The sequence below is a fragment of the Panthera uncia genome, chromosome B4 (genome assembly GCF_023721935.1).
Source record: "Panthera uncia isolate 11264 chromosome B4, Puncia_PCG_1.0, whole genome shotgun sequence".
NCBI lineage: Eukaryota > Metazoa > Chordata > Mammalia > Carnivora > Felidae > Panthera > Panthera uncia.
Genome location: NC_064809.1, coordinates 88,097,720 through 88,119,845, shown reverse-complemented (window position 1 = coordinate 88,119,845; position 22,126 = coordinate 88,097,720). Strand labels below are relative to the sequence as shown.

General features: G+C 40.3%; 1 protein-coding gene and 1 long non-coding RNA gene across 9 annotated transcripts in view; one reads left to right on the top strand and one right to left on the bottom strand.

Annotated features, from left to right (window-relative positions):
- MSRB3 (methionine sulfoxide reductase B3) overlaps positions 1-20,107 on the bottom strand; it is a 172,963-nt gene extending 152,856 nt beyond the window's left edge. Inside the window, exon 1 of one of the 5 annotated variants that reach the window (XM_049625917.1) lies at positions 19,770-20,107. In XM_049625917.1, coding sequence (XP_049481874.1) covers positions 19,770-20,018 — 249 coding nt within the window. In that variant the 5' untranslated portion in view covers positions 20,019-20,107. Of the gene's footprint in view, positions 1-12,851; positions 12,941-19,042; positions 19,418-19,769 lie in introns of those variants that run through there. The other 4 variants (XM_049625916.1, XM_049625918.1, XM_049625919.1 and 1 more) reach the window with 4 other exon arrangements.
- LOC125919307 (uncharacterized) overlaps positions 13,133-22,126 on the top strand; it is a 33,837-nt gene continuing 24,843 nt past the window's right edge. For 2 of the 4 annotated variants that reach the window (XR_007456717.1, XR_007456714.1), the window contains exon 1: positions 20,581-20,861. This is a non-coding gene — a long non-coding RNA (uncharacterized LOC125919307). Of the gene's footprint in view, positions 13,189-20,180; positions 20,523-20,580; positions 20,862-22,126 lie in introns of those variants that run through there. The other 2 variants (XR_007456716.1, XR_007456715.1) reach the window with 2 other exon arrangements.

Sequence of the window (22,126 nt, the reverse complement as noted above, 5' to 3'; positions counted from 1 at the left end):
TTCTTCCTCCCTTTCCAGAAATCACTTCTCTATCTCTTGTTGTATTTCCTTCTGATTTCCAAACTGTGGTTATGCTTCAAAGCTACCTGTTCAGTGCCCTGTGTATTTCTATTTAATCTCTTTCTTGCACATCTCACCTACTCTTACGACTTCAACCATGTGAAGATGTAGCTCCAACACTGAATCAAGCTCTAATGCTGCATCTCTAATATCTATTAGATAATAGCACCAGCTTGCATCTGTGCACTGTGTTCTAATTTATAAGACAATTTCATATAAATGGTGATATAGTCTTATATAGCTTACAAGAAAGAATCTTTAGTCACACTTTATAATATCATTCAAATATTTTGCACCCATACATCTTACTTGATATTACTATTAATGATAATCATTTTTGAGCACCTGCACTAGGTCATTTTGTATGTAGGTATGTATCATTTAATCCTCTTATCAACCCTCAGGCAGGCATTCCTATATGTTGTAGTCATTGGTGCTATTTGCCGAGCATTTCTGACTCTCCGTTTTCCAGGCAAATTAAGAATGCACTTCCTGACCCCCTGTGATCGAGTGAGAGCAGGTCATTAGTTCTGGGCAATAAGTTGTGAACATAAATGATAATGTATGTCACCTCTGAGACACAGCACTTAATTGTTGCTATGAGACTCTCCAGAACTTTCTTTCCCTCTCCAAAAGTGACCAGTAATTTCTATTAATTAGATAGTGGCTGCTCCATTAACGATGATCCTAGAGTCCCCCCACTGACAATGAATGTGCAATACAAGCACGAAATAAACCTTCAGTGTTTTAAGCCACTGGGATTTGAGGATTATACATTCCAGCAGAATCTCTGGTTCAGAGAATAATTTGCTTGAGGTCATAAGGCCAGTAAATGATGCAGCCAGAATTTGAACTGTGGTCTCTATTAATCTCTTCTACCACATGAAAAATTCTTCAAGGGCGGGGACCCTTGTGCTCCAGATTGTGTCCTTGTTTGGGAAAATAACTGGGTCTGGAATGATTAGAAGTCCAATACGAAAAACAACGAGACCACCTTGAAAAGCCCAGAATCTCTCTCATTAGTCAGCCCTTCTATTCCTAAATACCCCAAAGAGATTCTTACCTTGGTCAGAAAACACAGCTCTCCTCTCATACTCAGATATTAAAGGAGAGACCTACTTCACCTTGGATCACCTGGAGATAACAAACCAGTCTCAGTCCTTCAAGACAAAAGTTTTCACTCAGCTGCAAAACTAACTGAGTAGTTCCTGGTCACAATAAAATTCCTGAATACAATGAACCTAATTCCTGAAGTGACTGAAAGAAAGCTCCCTGAGCACTAACCATATTCCTTCGGTGCTGCTTCTCTTATGGAATAAACAAGTCAGTGCCTAGATGCAGACCTTAGAAATACAGTGCCCTGATTTTAATCAATCTATGAAAAAAGAAAAAGAAAAAACAATCCATTTGCCATGATGTATATCCTTTCCAGTGGCCCAGAGATCATGACCCTGAACCTAAGAAGAAGGAACTATGGCAACAGCTCATTTTTTTTTACCTGAAAGTAAATAAGTATGGAAGTAACAATATGAGCTTTTAGAGACCAGCTACACACAGCGATTTGGCTGCAGTTTCAGAAGAGAAGGCAAACATTAGTAACATCACGTTTTAAAACAAAAAGAACATTTATATTGTGGACAAAATGTACAGAAGGCCAGAAAGAAAGGTAGAGGAAGGGGTAAGAGTATCAGGACTTCATAAAGTAACATCAAGAGATACTAACTAGACCAGAAAATGCTAATTGACTCTTAGAATCCACTCTTCCTTCTTTGTGTTAGTAATAGAACCCTCTGCAATTTTAGCTGAACATACTGCTACCTTTCTCAGCCTCCCTTGCTGAGACCATGATATTAAGTTTTGGCTGATGGAAAATAATTCGAAAGATCGCGTCACCTCCTTTACAAAGTCACTTACTTCAGCCGTCCACTTCCTTGGGAAATGGCAACGACTGTAGCAGCATGCCTGGACCGGGCCATGGAAGCTACTTGAATGGGAAGGCAAGCCACCTGTGGGCTATTACCTACCCTGGGCTACTGTGGGAGAAAAAAGAAACTTTTGCTCACGTAAGTCACTCTCCTTGGAATCTTTGTCACAACTGCTTGGCATGTAGCCTACCAACAGCCGATGAACAAACATTTATTGTTACAAAAGTGAATAGTAAGGGAATTTCAAAGTCAACAGCGGTAGACAGATTGGAGAAGAGAGAGCAGATAGATCCTTATTTTTCATGACTGGATATCACACAAAACAGATGAATTAAGAAGCAGTGCTATAACTATATTGACTAAAATTAGGGAACTACCAGAACGATTTAAAAACATTACTCCAGAAGAATGACACAGAGATGGAGACGGGGGTGGAGTTGGAGATGGTTCCCATGTACCAAGAACCATGTGCAGGTTTTTCATAAAAATAAAGCTTATACGTGCAAAAAAGATGGAATGCCTTAACGGACCATTTCATCTAAAGAAAGAGTTGCTAATGTAGGCTGACTAAATCCTACGCCTGGGACTATAAACTACAGTATCTACATCTATCACTAAAAGAGTATTTTTAATGAGTTGAATATAAGCCCTAAACATATGTGTCCTTAAATCATGTCTCAAATATTTTAAGTTAGAACTCTGCCACCATTCCAGGAAAATAGAAAGTTTTAGCACCGGAAACTGCAAATAAATATTTGCTCTTGTACCAGAATTTTAGCATTCCTCCCCTCCAAGTTTATGTTCTGCTGCAGAACATAAGAAAAAAAATTATACGATGAAATTCTCATGATGGTATGTGTTGTGGCTTGAATCTAATAGCGCAGATAAAGGAGAAGTTTTATGAAAATGGACTCCTATCACACTGAAAGATAAATCTTCACGGCTTCTATCAACTACCCTTTGATCCCAAGTTGGGACTTAGGAGAGAGGAGAAGACATGAATGAAATCATAGAGCGAAAGATATATAATATTTTACAAAATGTCTTTCTACTTTGTCCCACAGTAGTTTTCTTTACTAATTTTAGGTGGTCAAATCATGTTTTTAAAAGAATTTGGGTTTTCCATATGCATCTCAAACTATTCATTTGTTTGTTTCTTTACCAACTTATTATTGGTAAACTCAATTTGTTTCTTTCTGTACTAATTTGTTATTCTTTCTGTATTCCTGATCCTGTTAAAAACTACTTCCATCCACCCAGTCACTAAACTCCAAATCTGAGAGTCATCCTCATTTTTTTTTTCATTTTAACCATTCATATCTAATTGACACTAAGTGCTGTCAAATTTATTTCCAAGATACTGCTCAAATACATCCTTTTCTTCTCATCTTTCATCTAGAATGCAGTAATGGCCCCTTATGGTCTTCCTGCCTCTAACCTGAGTCCCCTCACACCTACCCTCCCTACTGCTGCAAAAGTGCTGTGTACTAGTTCTGACCATGTCAATAGCCCTGCTTCAAGTGCTTCCATGCTCACTAGCACCTACAAGGGAAAATTCAGCCAATCTGGCCAGGCATTCAAGACCTATCAGCTTCACTTCTTTTCCTGCCTGTATAACTTCTGCCCTCAACACTCCCTGGTACACGATAGGCTCCATGAACTCTCTTGTCCTTTACTTTGACTCTAGTACCTTACACAGTGCCTAACCCCTGGTAGGCATTCAATAAGTATTTTTTGATAAATAAATACTCTGTTCTGATGGTGGCCAACTATTTATCCTACCCTCGCCACACCACCCACAGACTCATAAAAGGAATGAACTCTTCATTTTTAGCCTTCAATACCAGTTTAGTCATCATTTCCTCCAGGAAACTTTCCCTTATGGTGGTTCCACACACTCCTCTCCCTATCCCTTCCATTAGAAAGGAATCAACTCTTCTTCATAGTAGTTCTTACTTCAGTGCCTCTATTATATTATAACTACTTCTGCACGTTAGAGTTTCAGGCTTATATATATGCCTCTCCTACAACCTCCTTGAGAATAGTCAGTGGTATTTGCCACTGTAAAATAAAGGCTCAATAAATGTTTTCACGGAACCAAACTCAAATGTCACTTCCTCTGTCTTCCCTCATCTCTGTACATAACATCCCAGTTCCCGTAAGACTAGAGTCCTATGCTGTATCTAGTCAATGTGGTATACAGGAAAGAGGCAGAGCTGGGTTCAAATTCTGACTCCATCACTTAGCCCACGTGATAAATCTTGAGCAAATTAGTTACTTTCTCTGATCCTCAGTTTCCTTACTTACATAATGTAGATCATAACACTTACTTCATTAGGTTTTGGAAGGATTAAATGAGATAATATTTTTGAGAGCAATTAGCAGACTGCTCAATGAATTTTGCTCCCCTTACTGAGAAGAAAAAAAGTCAGAGCTATCGTGTAGAGACAGAAATAGAACATTAAAGAGTGTGTATGTATGTGTGATGTGTGTGCATGTGCATATATGTGCATATATGGCAGCGTTTAATTAGCTTAGTTTTGGACCAGGTTAAGAATGAGGTGCTTGTCTAACAGACAACTAAGATTAATTTGAGATTAGTTTTTCTATTACAGCAGTATGTTTCAGTGACTGCCAAAAAAAAAAATCATATCTTTGACAAAAAAATTTCAAGTTTTGCAATCAACTGTTTCAGTCATTCACACAGAGTGATCTAACTTTATGCGTGAGTGAGACTAATGTACTAATAAAACAGAAATCTGACAAAGTAAACTTTTGGTCAACTCTAATTTCAACATTTCAGTAAGAGTTAGAAAATACTGTTGCAATGCACCTAAAAACTGTCAATGCCACTCACAAAGATAAAACTGTTCTAGAACTTATAATGAATTTTGCATCACGACTCAGAATTAGAGGTACTGAATTCCCAGTACTAACCTTGTGACTGATACTAATTTGTCACTTGAATGCCGGTAAATTCTATTATTCCTAGGCTCTTCTTCCAAACAGATGCTAGCAACTTTTTATATTTCATAATTATACTATTATTTACATTCGGGTTATTCTATAAGCATTTCAAAGCCTCCTAATTATGTTTTATTGGATTCCTCTTATCAGTTAAATGTTGTTTTGCAAATAAAGGGCTTACATGTTATATAACACTCTGTAATTCCTTCGGATAACAAGAGAGCTCAGGAAACATGCATGCATATATTCTGCATGCAGGGGAAAAAAAGGCCTCAAGGATGAACTCTAGCCAAATGATACAATGATCATAATATCCTTAAGAATGGTAAAATTGAGGGGCGCCTGGGTGGCTCAGTCGGTTAAGCGTCTGACTTCGGCTCAGGTCATGACTTCGGCTCAGGTCATGATCTCACAGTCCGTGAGTTCGAGCCCCGTGTCGGGCTCTGTGCTGACAGCTCAGAGCCTGGAGCCTGTTTCAGATTCTGTGTCTCCCTCTCTCTCTGCCCCTCCCCTATTCATGCTCTGTCTTTCTCTGTCTCAAAAATAAATAAACGTTAAAAAAATTTTTTTTTAAATAAAAAAATAAAAAATAAACAAAAAAATAATTAAAAAATTTTTAAAAAATAGTAAAATTGAGGTAGAAAAGGTATGATGGTAATCACTAAAGGCAGTAGATGTTATATAATTAAGTGAAATATGTTCTCTCCTTAAAAGAGAGAACATATAAAAATAACACTTCTACAATAACCATGTGGATCTATAGCCCCACTTTCGTTAACAAAGGCAGAGCAGAAAAAATAAAAGAATCCCAGACTTCTCCTGCAGAGAAGAGACAAATGCTATTTATTGTATCCTGGTTTTTTTTCAAATTTAGTATTTAAATCAGTTTAGGCTCAATGATGTTTCTAAACACTTTTTCAAGGTTATAGAAGTTAAAATATGTCAACCTTTCAAATCCCTATGAAATGTAAAAGCAAATAAAACACAGAAACCATATGGCAAAATACTGGAAACTAAGAGGAAAAGATCATAAAAAGAGGATAAAACAATAGGACAAGGAATGCCATCATAGATGTCCATGATAACATAAAACATAAAGGCTTTAAATGCACCTACTAAAAAATGATTTTCATATAGAGTTACAAAACAAAGAAATGACAGGGAGGGAATTTTTAAAAAGCAGAGATAAAGAGAGCCTGCACACTTGCATACACATGCACACCACACACACAAAGGCGGCAATACAAGTAAATATCTTTTAAAGAGAACAGAGGAAGATGTGCATCCGCACTGGAAAGTGAAATGGATAAACCCACTCTGAAACACTTCTGCTAAACAAAGTGCAGAGCAAACGTACTGGAGAAAAAGCCAATCCCAGCTCCTCTCATGTGCAAACATTGTTCCTGCAAGTTAGTGAAAGAGAATCCAGCAGATTCCTGCCAGGATTGTAAATAGGCGCCAGGGCCAGAGAGCAGGTAGGTCACAAGTATAAAGAGCTTAATAACTGGCACAGAGTATATGTAGAGCCAACAGTTAACTCTGGCAAGCACTTCTGGCATGGAGGCCACACTAAACAGGGGTTCTGAGGTAATGCGCATGCCTAGCATACCACAGATTTGGGAAGCACTGCCATGGCTGACTTCTGAAAAAGACAGGCAAATGTAGGGAACGAGGGGCACTGCCCTGGAAATTCTGGGCGCTTCAATAAGGAAAAGACACCGAACCCTAAGGCACCACTTCTTGTTCCAGTCCCCTCCAGTTCTGATGCTCCTTCCCCTCTCTCTACACTGTGGCCACTGGAGTCAGAAAATTAAACTACAGTAAACCTAAACTGTTCTCTTCTTCTCTTTATCACCCTGAAAGATTAGGAAAAGCACACATCAAACTCAGCTACAAGGCTTCTCACTTCCCAAACTGGACAAGCCCACACTGCATTCACCCTTTACTCTATTTAACAAACAGATGCTGGGGACAAAGTGAGAAACAATATGCCATGGTCCCCGCCTCTGTGAAGCTAACATATTGTGAGAAAGATACTATTAGCAAGTGCAGTAAGGATCACAGAGAAACAAAGGGGGTATAAATACCCTTTATCACAGAGGGAAGCAGTCTAGTTGTCGGGGGAGGGAGGGGAGGGCAGGGGATAGGGAGGGCATAAGAAAGCCTTCCTGAAGGTAGTAACATTTAAACTAAGAATAAAAGATAAAGCTGTTGCCCATATTAAGAATGAAGAAACAAGTGTCCCAGACAAAGAAAATGATGAGCAGTGGCAGATAAGAATGAGTGTAGTCTGTTGGCGGTTATGAAAGAAGAGCATGTCTGGATGCTGTAGGTGAGAAGTACAGGGGGGAGATGATAAGGCTCACAAAGTAGGCAGAAACAAATCCTGGAAGCCATTATAGGAATATGGAACTTCAGGGGCGCCTGGGTGGTTCAGTCGGTTAAGCATCTGACTCTTGATTTCAGCTCACATCATGATCTCATGGTGTGTCAGATCAAGACGCATGTCTTGATAAGCACAGAGCCTACCTGGGATTCTCTTTCTCCCTCTCTCTGCGGGTCTCTCTCTCTCTCTCTCTCATTCATTTTTTTAAACATATTAAAGGGGCTTAAGACACAGCCAGCCAAGCAGAGATAATACAGAAGCAAGTGATATACAGGACTGTGGCTTGGGAAATAGATCTGGTTTATGGCTAGATTTAGGGGGAGTTAACTTTATACAAATGGAACTAAAGCAATGGAACAAATTAGATTGCCTCAGAAAAGGTGTAAAATGAGAAGAGAAAACGTCAGAGCCCTGAGGAACTTCAACATTTATAGGTGAGCTGGAGGAGAAAGAGTTAGCAAAGAAGACCAAGAACAAGCACGGGCCAAAGAAGGAAGGGGTCAAGGAAAGTGTTGTTCCAGAAAAACAATGATAATGATGGTTAGGACAATGATAAGGATGTTGCTAGCTAACATTTACTGTGAATGAACTCTGTGGAAAGCACTGCACTAAGTAATCAACATTTATTATCTAATTCAACGATTATAACCATCTATGTGGTAGGAACAATACTATCACCATTCTACAAGTGAGGAAAACTAAGGCACACATACTTTAATTAATTTGCCTAGGATCACATATATAACAATAACAGTGCTACAAATCAGTAGAAAAGACTATTTCTAGAAGTAAACAATGTATCAAACGCCCTGAAGTCAGGAAGATAGGTACCCAAATTGAGTCCACTAAGTTTAGTGATATGGACATGATTAATGGCTCCAATCAAAGAAATCTCAGTGGAATAGCATGGAAGGTTCCTCTCATTTTCTTAGATCCTATAGCCAATCCATCGGCAATCCATGAGTTTTGCCACCAGCACCATTATCAAGTACAGTAGACTTTAATGGTTTACCTGCTTCCATTTGATCCCTACAATCCATTCTCCACACGGCTGCCAGACTGATTATTTTAAAATGCAAATCAGATCTTGTCACTGCCTGCTTAAAACTCACTAATGGCTTCCATCACACAGAATAATATCTAAGCTCCTCATTATGGTCCAAAAGCCCCATATGATCTCACCATCCTCTTTGCCCTCACCTATAACCATCTTCCCTCCTGCTCCTACCACAGAATGGTCTTCTCACTCCTTCTACAACAGGCTATGCTGGTTCCAAACTGAGAATGAAAGTAACTAGTCTCTCTAGCTCATGCTACGTCCCCAGAGATTAGAGAAGTTAGTTCCTGACACATAACACAGATTTAATACATATTTTTGGATGGATAGGAGATAGACAGCAAGGACACAGACAACTTGTAAAACAACTTGGTCACAGAGGATGATGGCAAGTGGAGTAGGCTTTTTGTTTGGTTATATGAGAGAAATATGAGCATGTTTAAATAAAGGATATTAGGAGATTATCCAAGACCCTGGGAAAACCTGAAGACCTCATAAACTCACAATGTAAGAGAAAAAAAATCAGGAAATTAATCAATTTAGGAAAAAATTAAAGTTATACAAGAAAGTTACAGTACAAAGGGATTTCACTCTCTATGCTGAAGTTTTTTGTTCTGCAATTTGAGGGGTTGAGGAAAATCAGTAATTTCCAACCACTACCAAGGACTTCTCTTTACTTAATTATTTTCCTTCATGATCGCCCATGGTTACTTCACACTGAAAGGAGGTTCTGATTAGCAATTACATATGTCTGATTAATGAAATAATTACACTTAACAAATGCAACTTAGTTGGCAAGTCCAAGGCTCAGGAAGATTAACTGATTCATTTAAGGTCACAGAAATATTTTTTAAAAGAGGATGCCGTTGTCTAAAAATGAAGAAAATGGTCCAAATTAGTGCAGGAAATCAATGGAACCAATTCCAAGCCACATACTAAAGGAAATGACTGAAAGATTTTAGAAGAATAATGAAGAAGGTATATTTTTTAATTAGGGGAAAAAGCAATAATAAATCCCAGAGAATTCTTTAAAACTTACATTAAAAAGTCATGGTCAAACCATGAAGGAAATTAAACTATAGCATGACATTAAAAACTGGTGTTGTGCAGGAGAACCAGCTTGAAGCTCACACTAGGGTCATTCTTTTTTGAAAGTCACAAAAATGCTTTAATACCTTAAAAAGTTAAATGGGAAAAAATATAACTAAAAAAAAAAAAGACTACATAGGAGTCACAATAGTATAATGAGTAGGAACATAAACTCTGCAGCCAGACTGCCATGATTCAAATCATAGTCATGCAAATTATTGAGTTCCTCGCACCAACGGGCCTCATCTCAAATATGAGCTCTCATGGTAACATGCTACCTCCTTGATAAAGGTGCCATGGACAGTAAATAAGTTAATATATGTAAAGGGTAAACACTTAGACCAGTGTCTGGCACAAATAGTAAATACACTAGTAACATCTATATGTGAGTATTTGCCATTATCATTATCACTATCATTATTATCATTATTGGGATATATGGATGGTGAAGCATAGAAGCAGTGGGAGAAAATACAACTATTTGACTTCACAGGAAAATAGAAGCACCCTACCAGATAAGTGTGAAAGGAGCAGAAGTAAATAAAAAGTAGAAAAACATATGGATAACAAAAGAAATGTTCATCTTTAAAAATGAGTTATAGACACCAATATGGATAACACGAATATAATGTGATGGGGGGAAAAAGCAAGTCACAGAAGTTACACAGCAGATGACACCATTGACAGACCTCCAAACATGCAAAAGTAAATAATAAAATATGTAGATTTAGATACATCTATGGTTTAACTATAAAAAAAAAGAAGCAAGAGTGTATTAGTTATTTGTATGAAGTGATCATCATGGAATGCAGGACTGTGGGTACTCTGAGCAGAGAGGGAAGCTGTGAATGAAGGTCACACAGGCAGCTTTTACCATTCCACTGAGTGGGGACACCTAGATTTTTAAAAATTACTCTGTATGTCTTATATAGAGATGTGATATATTCTTTGTGCATGTGAAATATTTTATAATAAAAAAGGGCAAACGTTTACTAATACGTTTTAAAGGCAAGAGAAGTTTGTTGTTTTTTTTGTTTTTTTTGGTTTTTTTTTGTTTTACCTAACGAGTAAAGTTGTTTTTCTTCCTTAAAGCTCAATGGAGATTTTCTTCTTTAATGATAAGAGCAAATTAACTAGTTTAAGAATTAAATATATTTCAGGGCGCCTAGGTGGCTCAGTCACTTGAGCGTCTGACTTTGGGCTCAGGTCATGATCTCACGGTTCCTGAGTTTGAGCCCCGGGTCGGACTCTGTGCTGATGGCTGGGAGCCTGAAGTCTGCTTTGGATTCTCTGTCTCCCTCTCTCTCTCTTCCCCTCCCCCACTCATGCTCTGTCTCTCTCTCTCTCCCTCTCTCTCTCTCTCTCTCTTTCAAATGAATAAATGTTAAAAAAAAATTTTTTCATTAAAAAAAAGAATTAAATATGTTTCTAGAATGGTCAAAAGCAAATTCTACTAGCAGTGTACCCTAATTAAAAGAAGACTGTTCTTATCTGAGATATATCATCAAGCCTAAATAAGCAATTCTTAGCTATACATTTAGGACAACCAATATAATTCCTAGTGCTTACTGCCATTACTTCAAATGGGATAGCTAATATGATGCTTCTAATTCACTGTAACCTATCCTCTAAATAAATACTAAATCTTTAAAAGGGTTATATAACTCTGCTTATGGATCAAATTACTGAGCACATTAGGCTACAAAGTTCAAACAGAAGATCTTAGTCACAGAATAATATTTATACTTAGTTCCACAAAACAGACAATGTGAACCAAACATAACAAGAAAAGACATAATTACGTATAATTTATTAATTATGTCATTTCCATTAAAAATTATGAAAGATACTTGCAGACTTTTAGACAACCCATACACTCACTACAGAATTCATACATTACAGAATCTTATATATTAGGTATTACTCAGTCCAACCAATTCATTTTGCAGATGTGAAGACTGAGGCACAGAGAGCTTATGCCTTAGACAAGAAAAGGACTAGGAAAACCCAGTCTTCCAATTTGTTATCCAATGTTCTTTTTATCACAGTACACTGATTCCTTTGCAACATGAACATATGCACAAGGATGCAAATATATTAATGAGTCTGCAGTTTTTCAACTGGCTCTGCAAGTTGATAAACATCCCCACCTCAACTATGCTCATCCTGGCTCTCTACAGTGACCTAACTAGAGGGCATATAGATAGGAAAGAAGGTAGTGTCTGCACTTTTTCCTTCTCAGTTACTGTGAGGCCAAGGCTCCCAGGGACCTGCGGTCCCTCAATTGCTGTCCTATCTAATCTTCTGGACTGTGTACAGGGAGATATGGCTCTGCCTTTCTTTCCTTATACACACTAATCTAAAATAAAATATCCACCTGTAATAGTCACTGTAGATCTCTCCCAACCCCAACCACGCCCAGATTCTCTAACAATCAAACTCGATATAAATTAAGAGAAATTAAATGAATAAATAAACAGCAAATAAATAAATAAATAAATAAAAGTCACGGCTCTCTGATTTACACAAAAGCTGTCCTGATATTTTTTAAAGACTCTAACATGCAGCATAGGCTTATCTTCAGTGTTGTCTTAAATTTAACGTAGGTACTGAGGGAGTGGTTGGTTTTGTTTGCAGGTTTTTTCCACTTTAAACAAAATAAACTGACCTAAAAAAACATAAAGATTCATCATGTAATTTACTGTAATAGAACACAGTTATGCCATAACAGAGACTGCTATAGGGATGTATTTGTATGCAAATCACCTATTAAATTTCATCCTAAAAACAGGAGGACAGCCCTAAGAATGATGCTCATATACTGAAAATATAATTATAAAATGTATTCATATACTAATCCCTGAGACTGCTTCACAGCCCAGTCTTAGCATAAAGTACATTGTCTGGCATAAAATAGTCAACTGCTGTTGCAGGAGCATGTTGAGAAGGGTTCTTGTCATTCCAAAATTTCAACCATGGTCAGATTCTCCACCCCATTCTAAAGTGAGGTGACAATGAGTCACTGAAAGCTGAGTCCAGAACCTCTCTGAGAGTTCCACAAAGCAAGAAATCAAGCTGTCCATAGACTCTCTATACCATAATTCTTACACGTGTGTACTTTCCAAACATGAGAATGCTTTTTTTTTATATTAAAAAAAACTCATTTAAAACCTCAATAGTGGCTTTTTGCTAATAGGCATTTTCTCACTCAAAAGCCATAAAAACACAAATACTACCATATGAGATGGTTCCTTTTTTTAAATTAAAGTAGAAATTATTCTTCATACTCTAGACTGAACATAAATATGTCATTTTGGACAAATGTAATGAACAGTGTACTATTTTTAGAAACAGAATCAGGTTATACCGTTGGTCAGGAAGCCAGGCCCTGAGAACACATGTCCTATACCAGCATTATTACTCTATTTCACTTGCAGTCATCTTCATATCTTACAAAACTCTACAGTTTGTGCAACTGAAGTCCTCTCAATGAAGTAAATCCCCTCTGCTTTCCTTCAGAAAGTCAGATATCAAGAAATTGTCTCGTGGTTTCCAAGTCAGCACTCAGCTGGGTAACCCATTCTTACAAATGCCAGGCAACAATGCCACACCAGGCTACCATGGCGAAATGTCAGAGATCGGGGTATGGTGGCCCAGGTGGCCAACTCAAGTGTTCAAGAATCGTGCAGGTGACATTTGAAAAGGTAAGAAAAACATGGCATTCTGTAAGAAAGAGGTAGGAATGTGATTTATTATACTTTTTTATTTTATTATAGTTTAGGAAATTGTCAACAATTATTTTATGGATAAGAACTTGACCATGGCAATAAAAAGTGCCCACAGAGAACAACAACCCAAAAAAAGCCAAAGAGTACTTCATCTGGTGGCAATCACATTGGCGTCACGTTCTTGGGGAAGGTAAAGGGAGGAATGAGGAGGAGACAGTGTAAAATGTGTGTTCAAGGCCAAATGAACCACTTGTGGGAAGCTCAGAGTACAGACAAATCAAGGCTTGGTGATGAGGAAGACATTTAAGGAGTTAGTTCCTTATCTTACCATAAGCCACTGGAGAGGTTAAAAAGGGAAGAAGGAGCAACAATTTTGCAGTTTGGGAAGGTCTTTCTGGGTGCAATATCCTTTGTTCAAGGCTTCCCATGTACTATTTGTGGAGTGCGTAAATGTGATGTCCCCTAAAAAAGGAAAGTTCATGGACAAAATGCCACATACTAACTGGGCATCTTTCAAAGCCAGATGAAACTGCATCTTCTTGATGATGCTTTTCCTGTCCCCTCCCTCTTATTCCAGTCAACAAAAATGTTTTGTTTTCTTCTCCCCTTTATTTTTAATCTTCCTTACTCATGATTTTTTTTAAACTGTACTGCTTCATTCTTTTTTTTTTTTTTTTAAGTTTGTTTATTTTAGAGAGAAAGTGAGAAGCAGCAGGGGAGGGGCAGAGACAGAGGGAGAAAGAGAGAATCCCAAACAGGCTCCCCACCACCAGCGCAGAGTGGGATGTGGGGTCAAACACATGAACCATGAAATCCATGACCTGAGCCAAAACCAAGAGTCAGATGCTTAACAGAACTGAGCCACCCAGGTGTCGCATACGTTTGATCTCCAGACCCGAACCTTCCATTTCTGATTCAGCTACTTGTCTCCACATTAATATTCTACCAGCGCCTCAAATGCAATAGATCTAAAATAAAACTCATTTTTTATCCTCACCCACAAACCTCCTGAGTTCACATTCTTGCAATCACCCAGGCCTAACGTCTTTCCATCATCTTTTATTCATCCCTCTCTTTCACCATCTCCAATTAATTGTTTATTTCTGTCCAATCTATATCAGCAACACTCCTCCAATCCCACAGTCACTAACCTAGCTCTTCAGTCTCTAAGAAAAACTCAGGGCACCTGGATGGCTCAGTCAGTTGAGCATCCGACTTCAGCTCAGATCATGATTTCACAATTTGTCAGTTCGAGCCCCACATAGGGATCACTGCTGTCAGCACAGAGCCTGCTTCAGATCCTATATCTCCCTCTCTCTCTGCCCCTCCCCTGCTTGTGCGCTCTCAAAAGTAAACATTAAAAAAAATATATCTTATAACCCTTCTTTATTAGTCCAATGGTTTCTTTCCTGACTGAGTTCACCCTTTGGATTATTAGATAATATATCTTATACTCCAACTTTGATTATAATATTTTGAGGACACAAAAGACTTCTATCTCATAGCTTACTAACCCAGTCCAAATTTTCTGGCCTAGGATTAAAAGCCCTCCATGTAGGGGCGCCTGGGTGGCTCAGTCAGTTAAGTGTCCGACTTCGGCTCAGGTCATGATCTCACAGTTTGTGAGTTGGAGCTCCGCGTCAGGCTCTGCATCAGGCTCTGTGCTGACAGCTCAGAGCCTGGAGCCTGCTTTGGATTCTGTGTCTTGCTCTCTCTCTGCCCCTCCCCTGCTCACGCTCTGTCTCTCTGTCTCAAAAAATAAATAAAACATTTTTTAAAAAATTTTTTAATAAAAATAAAATAAAATTTTAAAAAAGTCCTCCACATTCCAGGCCACACCTAATCTTCAATCTTTTATCTTCACACTATTTCCCTTCAAATAGTCTCCAATGATTTTCTACACCCACCCTCTCTATCTGACCTGGTAAATATTGGGTGCTCAACACAAGTTGATTCCTTCCACATCAGTTTGCTATATTCTCTTTCCCCATCTATCTCAGTTTGCAGGAAAACACTCTATCATTCTATATATGTGATTATCACATAGGAAATTACAATGTTCATGGAAAAGCCTACAATATCTAAGAAACAGCAAGGACTGAGAAAGAAGAGCAGTGGCTGAACTCCAATATCTGAAGAAGAAGGCAGTGACAAGCAGGATGCCATACAAGCTTCAGAACATTTGAAAAAGCTGGGATCATTATACCTGGGATGATGGATGCTAACAGCCCATCCGAATTCTTCTACATGATCCATTTGTCTAATAGAACTTACAGTCTAGTGAAGAAGATGAATACATATGGATTTGATAATGCAAGATGGTAAAATCATGCTCCAATCAGGGTACAAAATGTCTTGAAAACACAAGGAAATGACAATTCTAAGAGGTGAAGAAAGTTTCACAAAAGACCATGAGATGGAGCCTTAAGGACAGGTTCCAAGAGAAAAATATTCCAGACAGCAGAAGCAGTCTAAAGGAAAGTAGAGATGGAAAATGCTAGACATGTGAGAAACAGGAAAATGCAGAACTCCCTCAGCTATTACTATTTTGAAAGTCTCTAATTATTACTTAAATAGTTTCAATGAATTCACCTTGAAGAGCTATTTGAGCTGAGCATTCTAATGCAGTGAATTCCTAAAAATATGCAGACGATTGTAGGATGGATCAGTTGTCATTAAAAAGGATTTTCAAGTCAGGTGGATCCTGAGCTGCGTTGTAACTCCTGAATGTAGTGCTAACCTCCCCCTCCCCCCCATATACTCCCCAAAGGCTCCTCTTCAGCATTCCTGCCTCAGTATGAATGAACTGCTCTAACATCCTAGGATCCCAGTGAAGGTGGCTTTTCCACACACAGTGCAATCAAGAGAAAATTATACCTTTTAAGGACTAATAACCCCACAATACAAAATGTAAAAATGCAAAATCAAACCACGTAAATGTCTGCAGTCTCTACTACAAAGAATTCTAGAATTAAAAGAGACCTTAGGGGAAATCTGTGTCAACAATGTGACCCACACTATGTCTATTGCGTTCTTTCTCTCGGGAATTTAGGATCAAGTCTCAACGTATCAGTCTTTCCTTGTGCTTGGAACCAAGGGACACGTAAATACTCAGGGGCTGCTGAACAGTCACATTCAACCATGAACACAGGAAAGCGGAAAAAAAAATGGTCAGCAAAGAAAGAACAGTGAAGCAAAGAAAGGCAAACAGTAGAGAGCAGGAAAGTTCCAGGTTTTCCAGTCCCTGGTCCCTAATAAGGTCTGTCTGCATTTGGCTCCCATCAAATTTCTTTCTTTCGTTTTCTTAAAACTAGTTCATGTTCGTTTCTGTTACTTGCAACAGAAGCTTAAATGAGGCAATAACCAAATCCTCTATAAAGTCAATTGGTTGATTTATTACTGACCTACCTTTTCTATAATTTCTTTTCTCTTTATTTGCATTTCCTTAAAAGCCATAAACATGACTTTGGTATGCTATAGAGAAAATATGTGAACAAGGATCAGGAATCACGCTGAGCATTTTAAAAGAAAATCTCACTGTGCCCAGGAAGGAGAAAATATAGAAATACTCAAAGTAAAGCCTTGAGCAATTTGTACAGCAATCACAGATGCTAACTAACAAGTAGTAAATGAAATAGCTATCTGATTGCCCTCCTATCCAAACTCAATTTAATTCTGAGTAAACCAGATGGGTAGGTCCAAGTATGATCAATAGGGCATTTTGTAGGAATGTAGGGCATTTCATCTGGAATGCCTCCAAAGAACTAGTCACAGGCCTCCAACTACAGAAAAGTTTGGGTGCCCTACAGTGGTATCCCTAACCCAAACACAAATTCCAAAACTGAATACCAGACCATCTTAGGGCCTGGGCTTAGCTGTCCCCAAAGAGCAGTGAGACATTTACGCCATGACATAACCAGCACCTTCTGCTATTAGAGAGGGAAAGAGAAAGTAACAGAAGCTTACTGTCATGGAACTCTGTCAAGGTGTGTGCAACTGTGTGCATATGCCAGATATCAAGATGTTCCAGAGGCAGATTCAGGCTCCCCAAACCTGGATCCATACCAATCATTTCTGACTACAGGTAGACCAGTTTAACATGCATAGCAAGTAAGAGTTGACAATCAGAAGTTTGAATCAATGTAGTCTGGGTAACTGCAGCATTTTATAAACAAAAACAATATTTCAGGATCCTGGAGTGAGAAGGGACACGGAGACTATGTCCAACTTCATCACTTTACAGAGAGGAGAGCTAAACATCTGAACCGAATCCCCAACTATAATAAGTAACACGGCTGAGATAAAATCAAAGAATTGCAACCAGATAATAGAACCAAAAAGCATTATTTCCTAAAGTTCCTCTTTAATGGTTGAAATTTCATTTGTAACTTAAAAGAGATGAACGTATTCGAATAGGGAAAACCTATGAAACTATTGTTGGGATCTTCTTTGCATATTCTTGTTACTTGGGTTTAGCAAAACAGTAAAGATTTCTGACCTAATGGGTTAACACTTTAGCTAAGATATTAGAACAAGCACCTTTAAAAGCCACAAAACCGTGAGTTGATTCAAAATCTAAATTATGTTGTATGTTTGCAAACTTGGCAGACAGGCAGTTTAGGCACTGTGACAAAATTCTCCATGGCAGAGAGCTACTTATTTTAATATAAAAAAATTCCAGACGTTCACATAGGGCCCTAATAAAAGTCACCAGAAATTAGACTTATATGTCAGCAGGGACCAAAATTAAAAGAATGAATGTTTAAATGGTCCAAATATAAATTTGGTGTTCAAAATTGCTGGAAAGGGGCCACAGTACAGTGGATTTGGGTCTTCAAGGGCTGCTTTACCACAAGTATTAGGTAAGTCAACATATCACTGAAGGAAAAAGAAAAAAAAACCATATTCCCTGGCAGTACAATCCACTCTTTATCGTGCAGCACAGTATTTTCTAGAAGACCACTAATAAAAAGTGCTGTTAGAACCTGTTGTATTTCCCAAGAAGTACTATTAAAGGTACTCGTAAAATACAAATTCATAAAAGATCTTTAAAAAAAAAAACAGTACTAATCAACAGTACTGAAAACAGTACTGTTTTCAATCATGCAATTGATATCATTGCTTAAATTAGTATTTATAAACTGCACATTTAATAAAATTAAACATTTTAAAAGCTCCCGTTAACCTAAATTGGCAATGTTATAAGTTACCTGAATCCTGAAGATTTTTGTTATAGACGAGACCAACTTTCAAAATCTATTTTGCCACCAATGTTACAAATGGAAATATGAAGAAAAAAACCAGAGGGTTCTGAACATAATGTATGCTTAATAGAGTCAGCTTTCAACTAATTTATAAGTCCTAATTGTAAGCCATATCTAATGTTGACAGTTTAGTCTACTGGTGGCAAAACCAAAAGCAAACTAAAATTTTCTAATCTCAACTGAGGAACTAAAATTTTTGTTCTATCATTCCAGAAAAAAAAATTAAGAACTGAGAAGCTCTGATGATTAGTAAGTTAGATACTCATCACAAATAGCAACGTTCGTGCAATTTCACATTTACCTAAACCTACATTTGTAATCTCAAATCATTACTTTTTATAAATAACCTTACGTAAAAGAAAAAACCCTCACTAATATTAGAAGAAAACGATCTTCAAAAATTATCGTGTTAAGACCTCAGAATTACCACAATTATAGTCCTAAACTAAGGAATGCAGGAATGGTACCTTCCGTTCACACTTTCGTTCACTTTAAAACAGTCCACTGTAAAACTTACAAACCAGACTCGGATGCTTTTTTCCCCTTAAAAACAACAAGACTGGTACCTGGCATACTCGGGGTTTTGTTCGGTTTTGGCCTATTAGATACCAGCGGGGCCCGCGGGAGTCTGAGCCTGAGCCTGAGCCCGAGGCGCGGGCGACGCGGCGGGCGGGAGGGGGGGGAGCGGCAGTGCGCCCCCGGTGTCCCCTCCTCGCCTCCCGCCGCTCCCGGCGCTTCCTCCCGGCGCGTCGGCACCCCACGCCCCTCCTGGACGCCCGGCGGGAGGCGCGGGCCTGACCGGCGCATTCCCACGCGCCCCGGCCCGTTATCCGAGCGGGCACTTTGGCGGAGCGGTCCTGCGCTGAGCGGGGGCTCCGGGTGGCCCCCTGCGCGGCGCCCCTCCCCTGCCCCCTGCGGGCTGCCCCGCCAAGCCCCTCCCCGGGGGCCCGCGCCGGGCGAGAGCTTCCCTCGGGCTCAGGTTCGCGCCGGGGAGGAGATAAGGTGTCAGCGAGGCGGCCAGACACCTCCCGTAGGCGGGGGCGAAGCCAGCTTGACCTCCTTCCATCCACCCACCCCCCAACCCCACACACACACACACACACACACACACCGCCCGCGCGGGGCGCTCCCCTTCCGCGCCCCTCCTGAGCTCAGGAAAGGGGGCGTCCCCGCAGGAGTCTGAAGGGGGCGCAGCCCGGCGCTGGGAGGGGATCAGGGGTCGGGGTCACACCTCAACTCGGCAGGGTTGGGGTGGGAAGAGGGAGGTGAGGCGGCGAAGGAGCCCGAACTTACCTGACTGCGCGGCTCCCCGCGCCGCAGTCGCGGCCAGCCAGAGGCAGAGGCAGAGCGAGAGGGGGCGCGGGAGGGTCCGCCGTGGGCGCATTGAAGGGCCGGGGAGCCGCCGCCGCCGCCGCCGCCGCCGCCGCCGTCCGAGCCTCGCTCCCTCCCTCCCTCCCTCCCAGGCTCCGGGAGACGGACGGGGCGGCGGGAGGCATGACGGGAAATTCCTGGGCACGGGCAGCCGAGTCCAAATATGAGCATGGGAGACGAGCGAGGGAGGACCGCGGAGCGCGCCCGCCGCGGACGGGGCCCGCTGCCCGGCCTCGGCGGCCGCCAACTCCCTCCTCCTCCGAATCCTCCTCCTTCACCGCCGCCGCGAGGCCGCCGGCCGCCGAGCGCGAGCGGGAGGTGGAATCTGTCTGCCAGGGCGCATCCCTCTCCAGGGTTGAGGCCCAAGAGCAGAGCCGAGCACCCCACCCAGGTCCCACCTGAGACCCCTGAAGGGGCAGAAAAGAGAGAAACCACCACGAGGAGACCGGACAGCGAGCCAGGGACCCGCCGGAGGACGTTTAAGGGGTTTGAGGAGACTGTTGCGTTGCCCCTAATCAGTTGAGAGCTTTGGGTAACGAGGGGATGAAAAGATCTGGCAAATACTTCTCTAAGTGTGGGAGGGTGAGGCTGGCGCGGCACTGTGCATTCAGGTGAGCCATCCAGCACGCAACAAACAGGCGTTGTAATTCTTAAAACCACCCACCTGCATTCCAGGTGAGCGGTCCCTGGACACCAGGTGTGTGTGTTCCGCGGGGTGGGGGTGGGAGGGGGGGTGGAGGTTCTTAGACAAAATTACAAAGCGACTCTTCCCAAACTAGTATTTGAATACTATATATGGACTTTAGGCAAGCTACTGTGACATCAGTTTTCCTAACAGCTAAATGCTGATGTTGAGACCAGTCGGCCTTTCCTCCACCAACCTCTCTCCAGCCCTTACACTGGTTCTGTATTTGCTGTAGCTCCTCTAAAAGGCAGTGTTGAAATTTATTCCAAAGGTGCTACTTCTGATGACCGAAATGTCCGTCCCAGATGTTTAATTACAGGCCCAAGCCAGTAAGTAGTTCCCTGACTTTTCTTTGGCACTGATAACTCCTTCAGTAATCAAGTCCAAATGACCCTTAGCTTTTTAAGACAACATAATTATGTCTTGATTACTATAATTTATTATTTTTTTTATTCACACTAACGGGACAGGCCCTGGAGATGCAGGATGTTATATGATTACTTTTGTGCATTTTAAGATGCTACAGAAATGATTTATTGATGCAAAATTCTTACGGGGTAAATGTCAAACAGATTTAGAGTGGATTATTCTAATATGAACTGAAGGATAGTAATTTGCGCATCACACTGCTTGTTTTAAAATGCTTTGTTTGAAAATCAGAAACTTCGAAACAAATTTAATTCTGGCAAAGAATTAAGGCCCACATGTGAAAAGCCAGTCCATTTACAAGGGGCTCCCCTTAAATTGGTACTGACTTGGTACTGACAAGCACAACCTCCCATGAATTACTCCTGGCAAATGGGTGGATTTCAGCCTTCATGTACTAGCAGTGATAATGGGACTAAGGGCAGATGACCTAAGTAAGCTAGGGGTAAATAAACTGCAAGACAGTAAATGAGGGATTTAAAAGACACATGGTATTATCATTCAGTTTAGCTCCCCAGAAGCTGGGCAGTGGGAAGAGGATATTCAGGAAGACTGTCGAGTATTCCCTCCCTTTCCTCTTCTTTGTATCTTTAATTGTGTATTACATAAGCATCTGTTTTTCTTAATTCCCTTACAACACCTAACATAGTTCTTTGCCCAGAGTCTAAGGAGTTGTTTAAAAAGAAAAGGAAATGAGCACAGTAATTTGTGGACTGACTTACAGGAGCGCTGAGCTGAGTGTAAGGAAAAACTTGTTTAAAAGGACTGTAATAATTAAGCCATATGTAAAATAGTTTAGTTGGCCTTATATACAAACACGTAAACTCATAAAGAATGCATTGTCATACAACCTAGTTCATATTAGTGTGAGTGGAGAGTGAAGTAATTGTGTCGATTCTGCCGACTTGACAGAAAAGCAGCAGCTGTTGTAAAGGCCTCGAGAAGGCTGTTGAAGAGAGGAGAAAGAGCTAAGGTTACTTGAATGCATGACAAGTGCCAGGAGCTCTGCTGGTGTTTTACACCTGGTACTTTATGTAATCCCTACAAACATCTCTGAGCTTATTATTTTTCATCCCTATTTTACAGCTAAGGAGACTGAGGCATAGATGATAAATTACGCTACTAGGAAGGGGGGAAGTAGTATGGGGGGATCAAGCCTCATTCCAAA